Source organism: Fukomys damarensis, unplaced genomic scaffold, assembly GCF_012274545.1.
Source record: "Fukomys damarensis isolate Sample0158 unplaced genomic scaffold, DMR_v1.0_HiC HiC_scaffold_16, whole genome shotgun sequence".
Lineage (NCBI taxonomy): Eukaryota > Metazoa > Chordata > Mammalia > Rodentia > Bathyergidae > Fukomys > Fukomys damarensis.
The window spans coordinates 72,412,161-72,419,357 of NW_022900928.1; the positions used below are offsets into that span (position 1 = coordinate 72,412,161).

The 7,197-nt window shown below is 38.4% G+C and overlaps 1 protein-coding gene across 2 annotated transcripts; it reads right to left on the minus strand.

Moving 5' to 3' along the window:
- Positions 1 to 1,183: 1,183 nt before the first annotated feature.
- LOC104865268 (olfactory receptor 8B12) lies at positions 1,184 to 2,956 on the minus strand. 2 transcript variants are annotated; one of them, XM_019208098.1, is made up of 2 exons: positions 2,947 to 2,956; positions 1,184 to 2,109 (listed from the first exon to the last, which is right to left on the minus strand). In XM_019208098.1, exons 1-2 carry the CDS (start codon positions 2,954 to 2,956, stop codon positions 1,184 to 1,186), a joined length of 936 nt encoding a protein of 311 aa, XP_019063643.1. The 2 variants fall into 2 exon arrangements, with proteins under 2 accessions (XP_019063643.1, XP_010627028.1); XM_010628726.2 differs by lacking the exon at positions 2,947 to 2,956 and having other exon boundaries at positions 1,184 to 2,122.
- Positions 2,957 to 7,197: the final 4,241 nt, after the last annotated feature.

A 7,197-nucleotide genomic window follows, 5' to 3' on the forward strand; every position in this document is an offset into this window, starting at 1 on the left:
AGGAGGGGAAAGAAAAGGAGGGAGGGAAGAAGAAAGGAGGGGGTAAGGTTTACGAAAGCATATTTACAGGCTGGGGATTTAGCTCAGTGGTTCTGCCGCCTGCCTCACAAGCCCAAGGACCTGAGTTTGATCCCTGGTACCAAAATAAAAAGCATATTTAATTATTTTTCCTTATTGAAGTAAAAACAAAGATTGTTCACTGATTGATTTTTTTAAATTGATCCTTCTACCTATATAGCATTTGGATTTTCAGAAAAAAATATATATTCCTTCTAGATCACTGAAAACTACTGAATAAAAATGTTGATACACTAATTTGTATAGCTGGTCTTTAAAATTCATTGGAAATAAATTCTTTTTCAGTAATGAACTACTAGTGCTGCTTTAATATTTAACTAGGTCCTCAAAATTATTTACTGCCTCATCAGATGTTCAGATGTTTTTGTGATATCCTAAGCTGCAAATCCTGTCATGGCTCAAAGGCATAATTTAACTCTTGAAAAATCTCTAAATTGTGACTCTCTTAATCATGAAATAATGTATGAGCTTCCACTCAGCATCATGTAACCTATCAACCTATACAAGACCTAACTAAATACACTGAGATTAAAGGCTCTCACACAAGATCTCAATCTTAATGACACACAAACGTCATCTTAATGTACTTTTCTGTCATTTGCCAAGATCATCTTAATAAGTAGAAATGTTCTCTCCTACACTGTTAAAAAAGCATTATTTAATAAGAGGATACATCACAGTAAGTACAATCAAACGTCAATGTGTCATCACATTTTTAAACGAAATCTACAAGTGCAGCAGTATAATGGGAAAACATGGCTTTATTTTTTAAAACAGCAAACCAGAATTGAGATGTGTTCCCAAATGGAACATATGTATTTCTGCTTCTCCAATATCTGTACAATGAGAAAGCTAGATTAAATGATTAATAAAAACACGGTCACATTAAATTATAATCGTTTTGCACAAATCTTGGAATAGTTGAGATGAGATGGAAAATGGGTCAGGAAAAAGATATCTGCACAAAACATTCACCCAAATAGAAAGACTTACAATTCACTTTCTTATAAGACAGAAAATAACCTAGAATTTGGCTCCCTGGTTAAAGATATAGACACAAATAAGCAAAAAATTTGTATCTTCTTTTTCAAATGCTGTTCTTCTCTTAGGAAAATATTTTTCTGTTAAAAGTTTTCTTCAAGGCAATTTTGACATCCTTATTCCTCAAGCTATAGATTAATGGATTTAACATAGGTACCACAATAGTATAAAATAGAGAAGACACTTTCCCTTGGCCAAGGGGCAAAAGAGATGGTGGTGTGAGATACACAAAAGCCCCAGAACCAAAGAAAAGAAAAATTACGATCATGTGGGAGCTGCAGGTGCTGAAGGCTTTGGATCTACCCTCAGTGGAACTAATGCGAAGGATGCTACACAGGATGAGGACATAAGAAATGAAGATGGTGACAATGGGTATTCCAATGACAATGGCCACAACAATAAAGACCACCAACTCATTTGCACTAGTGCTGTTGCAGGACAGCTCAAGGAGGGGAAAGATGTCACACATGAAATGATTGATGAGGTTGTCAGAGCAGAAGGTCAGACTCATTATGCTTCCTATATGGACGATAGCCCCAGCAAAGCCCATACCATAAGCACCTAACAAGAGGAGTAAACACACATGGGGAGACATGGTGACCGTGTACACCAATGGGTTACAGATGGCAACATAACGGTCATACGCCATTGCTGAAAGGACAAAAGACTCAGAAATGACAAAGAAGCAAAAGAAAAAGAGCTGAGTCATGCACCCAGCATGCATGATCATGTTCTTCTTGGTGATAAAACTCATCAGCATTTTGGGGGTGATGGTAGTGGAGTAAGATAAATCTACTATGGAGAGGTTGAAGAGGAAGAAGTACATGGGGGTGTGCAGGTGAGGGTTCAAGCCTATCAGGAAGATCAAGCCCAGATTCCCAAGTACTGTGACCACGTAGAAACCTAGAAACAGGAAGAAGAGGGGGATCCGAAGTTCTGGCTTGTCTGTTAAACCTGCAAGGATAAACTCTGTCACGGAAGAGTTCTTGGCTGCCATTCTCTCTTGAGTGTGATCTATGGGGTCAAAAAAAGAGGATCACTTGGAAACAAAGAAACATCACAATGACACTTCAGTATCTCTCCCCATTCTTGAAAAAGGAAACCATCAAGAAATATTTAAACTTTGGTTATATAATGTTTCCCATTTGCTATGGGTAGCAAACTACCAGGTGACTTTACCTTCCAGAGTTCCATGTGAGGATAAACTCTGCCTCCAGAAGAAGAGCTAGTGATGCTCAAGAAAGGAATACAGTATACAAACATACTACCTTTTTTATAATTTTTAGTAAACTCTTTTCCTTCTTCTCTGACTTCTGTTTCTGCTGATGCTCCTGAGCCTCTTCCTTGTCTTAACAGAGCAAAATCTACCATGTCTCTGGATCCGTGTCATAACATCCAAAAAGTGAGGTTGTTTTTTTGTACATAATTTTCCATTTTTATTTTATGTTTCAGCTAAAGTTATTTTTAACTGATACAGAGGTTATGTTTTTCCTAGCTCAAGTAGCTAAAGATTTAATCCTTTTTTTTTTTTTTTTTTTTTTTTTTTTTGGTACTGGGGATTGAACTCGGGTCCTTGCACTTGCAAGGCAGGCCACCAAACTGCTGAGCTAAATTCCCGGCCCCAGATTTAATACTTTTAAACATTTATTTTAAGAGTTCTGTAACTGGTTCTGTTCTATAAGAGGCTCTGCTCTAAGAGCTGTGGGACAATGCTATTATTCTTATTTCACAGATGAGACAACAGAGATTAAGAATCTAGCCCAAAGTCACAAAAGAATGAAATTTCATTCCAATGAGTGTTGGCAGTCTGACTCTTAGAGTTAGCACTTATAACCATCAGATTACATCACAGGCCATGGTCAGGAAGACACTCACATTTCTCATTTAGAGCTATCGTGATATTCTCTACTGTCTCCTGTCCAATTTCCTGAGAAAAGCCAATATCTTGTGAATATGGTGAATAGGAGACAACAGACTTGATCTCAGAGCCCTCTCCTCCCAGCCTAGACAAAAGGATCAGAATCTCTAATTTATCTGGAAACATTTTCCCACACTGAAGAACATGATTGACGTTTGTTAATTTAGCCAAGGGTACCTGAACTTCTAGAAAGAAGACTGCTCTTGTTCCTTATCTGTAGATAACAGGAGAATTAGCAATGTGATTCCCAATTATGGGTCTCAGTTACCTAATTGTTAAGGCAGAGATTCCCTCATGACTATTTCCTTGGGGACTTCCCTCCCTAAGAAAGAAAAATTGTTTGATTATCTCTTGGCATTACTTGAAATTATTTTAGAGACAATTATTTCAAATAACATTTACCCAGTACTATTAAAAGAACTGTTATTACAAAAAATAATTTTCATTACAATTTCTTGAATACCCAATAATGTACTTATAATGGTTAACCATGTCAATTTGATTGATTTTAGATATACCTAGGGCATTAGTGAAGCACACTTTTTAATGTGCGTGGGTGAGTCAAGGAGGTGGCATTTTGAATACTGTATCTGTTCCCTGGCTCCTTTGTACAGACACTGTTTCCCCACTCTGCTTTTTGGCCCCTCTGAGCTGTGCAGCTTTGCACTTTCCATGCCCTTCCACCATGATGCTTATGCCTGACAGCCAGATAGCCATGGACTGAGTCTCCTGAAACCATGAGCCAAATTAGCTTCTCTTCCTTTATGTTGCAGATGTTATTGTTCTATCTCAGGGAAGGGAAAGCTCACTAATACAATACCTAGCTTAGATTCCTTATGGTGACACCTGACTGGCACAATCCAAAGCACTATACAAATATAACCTATTTATTCTTCAGGACAATGGTACCCATTTCCTAGGTGAATTGTTTATAGAGACGATATGTTTCAGATTCCAGAGCTCTGACTAGTTCTGTATATTTCTAAGCCCCTTATCTCAACCACTAGACTGAACTACCTCTGAAATCTCCAGACTCACTAAAATCCATAAAGCAAGGTCTTTGTCTTCTCAGAATTGACAGTCTCTTGGACAATGACAAAAAAATCCAATAAATTTAGTTTTTAAAAAAGTGATAAAAGCCAGGAAATGTTAACGAGATGAGATAATGTGATTTAGAATCGAATATCAGTAATTTCTTCATATTTGAATTCACTGCAGAAATTAATTGCACTACTTTCACTTCAAAAACAAAAGGAAACTTTGTAGATTCCCTTCCCTGTCTTCTAATTAGGGATAAGCTTACTCATACAAAAGAATCCTTCCTAATAGGTAACTGCTCTCTACTTCTGCCAAGACTGACTTCTCTAACCTGCTCATCAAAATTCCCTTTGATTCTCCTTGCCTTCCACCCACCTTCTCTGAACCCTCCTTCCAAGCCTCTTCATTTTTCTTTTATCTTTTTCTGTCTTCTACACCCCACTTCCAACACTTGCTTTGACAAAAATTGCCTATATAAATCTCTCAGCTCTTTACTTTTATTTGGGGGTGGCTGGTTTTTTTGAGACAGGATCTCACTATGTAGTTGAGATTGACCTGGAACTCACTATGTATCCCAGGCTGGTCTCAAACTCACAGTGATCCTCTTGCCTCAGCCTCCCGAGTGCTGGGATTACAGGCATGTGCCACCATGCTCGATTTTACTTATTCTTTCTACTAGTGGAATAAAGAGGATCAAAGCTCAAAGATGCCAAGACAGCTGAAATGTGTACAGAAAGAGACAGAAAGTAAGAAGCCAAAAAAAAGGACTGGCATCTAACCTCCATTAATGTATATAATTGTTATTATACTGGTTGAAATTGTCACAGGAGAAATGACTTGTCTTTGTTTAAGAGCCCTGCTTCCAGTTCAAAATTTTAATTGATTTCTGAGATCATTTTAATCTTACTTTCCACCATATTTCCTCTTCTGTGATAGTTTTACTCAACATAAAGAAATAGCCTGAGAAAACATTTTAAAAAGACATTTTTTTATTAAAGAAAAAACAAAAATTTATTCTTTCATTGATTTTTTTTTTCATATTGCTGTTTCTAATCATTTAGATATTTGAATGTTTAGGAGGAAAAAAATGTCCTAATAGAGCACTGAAAATGAAGAATAAAATACTAAAAGTAAAACTACTAAGCTGGTACTTAAAATTCAACCAAAATAAACTGTATTTTCTAATAAACAGCTGCTGGATTCTGACTCAGTAACTAACTAAGTCCCCAAAATTATTTCCTGTTTTGAAATTTCCATACCCTATGTGATTATCCTGATCCACAGATTTCTCCATTTTGACTGAAACACATGTTAGCTTTTCAAAATCTGTAAATTTTGACTTTCTTAGTCATGAGGTAATGCCTGACTTTCCACATAGCATCTTTACAACCCTGCTTATGGAAGACAAACTTCACCAGACTGAGGTTAGTGGGTTCCACATGACCTCAATCTCATTGCCCCTGTTTCACATTATCATCTTAATGCACTTCTTTTTTCACTTGATCAAGACCAAGTTAAGACAAATTTTCATCTCCTACCCTCCTAAACAAATGTTCTATTTAAAAATTACTTATTGAGGGCCAGGGATTTAGCTCAGTGGTTCTGCAGCCTGCCTTGCAAGTGCAAGGACCAGAGTTCGATCCCCGGTACAAAAAAAAAATAGCATTTAAAAATTACTTATTGAGAATTTACGTTAAGTTACTACAAATAAAATCAGATTTTACTATCTTATCATACTCTTGAAAGAAAACCTATAACAGGCAACAATAAAAGAAGGAAAACAAAGTAGACTGGACACTGTGGCTTGGATTAGAGCTCTGGTCATGGCACCAGAAAACTGTGTGCCCATAAGTGACATATATATATAATATTTCAGTCAAGCATCTGTCCAATGAGGAGGCTAGATTAAATGGCTAATGAGGCCCAGTCAAGACTACATGTTCTACTTGTAGAACATTTTCATAAAATAAATAAATGTTTCAGGTATAACAAAAGGGAGGGAAAATAGACCTGCACTAAATATTAATCCAAATATAAAGATTTAAGGTTTTCTTTCTCTACAAATGGGGAAAAGAAAACACGGAACTTGGCTCATTAAAAATATATCAGGTATAAAGTGTTTGTAAATGGGGAGGGGAGGAGGGGGTGAAGGGAGGGCAGGGACAAAGGGAAAAAATGAGAACCAAGACCTGTCATGTAAAGGTACGAGATCCCAATAATGACTGTAACTGTACTGTATACCTAAAATGTACCAATAAACTCAATAAAAGAAAAAAATATATACCAGGTGGAAGAAGCCAATATATACCAGAGTGGTACAGTGGCAGGAAGGCCCAGCCAAGGCCCTGTCCTGATTCCAGCTGCTTGGGCCTACATGCCCCAACCAAAAACCCACCTGGAAAAGAGCTGCATAGACACACAAGCAAACAGCCCAAAGCCCACCCTGATACCATCAGTAAGTGGGAGCAGATTCCAAAGAGAAGCCCATGGGGACAAGAGTAGCACCGTTGTGGACAGGTTCTAGCCAGGGCCCCACCCTGACTCCAACAGCTCAGAACTACAGGCCCAGCCAAAGGCTTACCTAGAAAAGAGGTGCACAGGCACACAAGCAACAGTCAGAAGCCCACCCGGATACTATTGATAAGTATGTACAGACCCCAGCCAGAAATGTGCTCAGACACCAGTGACTGGGGTGTACATCCCCCAGCCAAAGGCTCTCCCAGACAACAGCTATGTAGGGGGATAGGCCACACACAGAGGCATGCCCAGATACCAGTATGCACAGACACCAGCCAGAACTCTGCTGGGACAACAGGGCAGCACAGGGATCCAAAAGGCCACCATTCTGAACTCAGAAATCAGTGCAGGCATGAGCAGCAGAGAAAAGGCCTCTCAGTGGCTTGCTGAGAATTGAAGACCACTGGATAAGCAAAAGGTAACCTCAACAAAGGCACAGCAGGCTGAATCTGTTGAAATGAGAAGACACAAACAATTCTCAAAACCACACTTCCAGGTCACCTATGGTAACCCCAAAGGGCACCAAAATGGAACAATCTGATACTCAACCACCTGGACTCCCAAAACCTGGCAAAGAGAGAGGACCTGGGAAAAAATGAAATCAG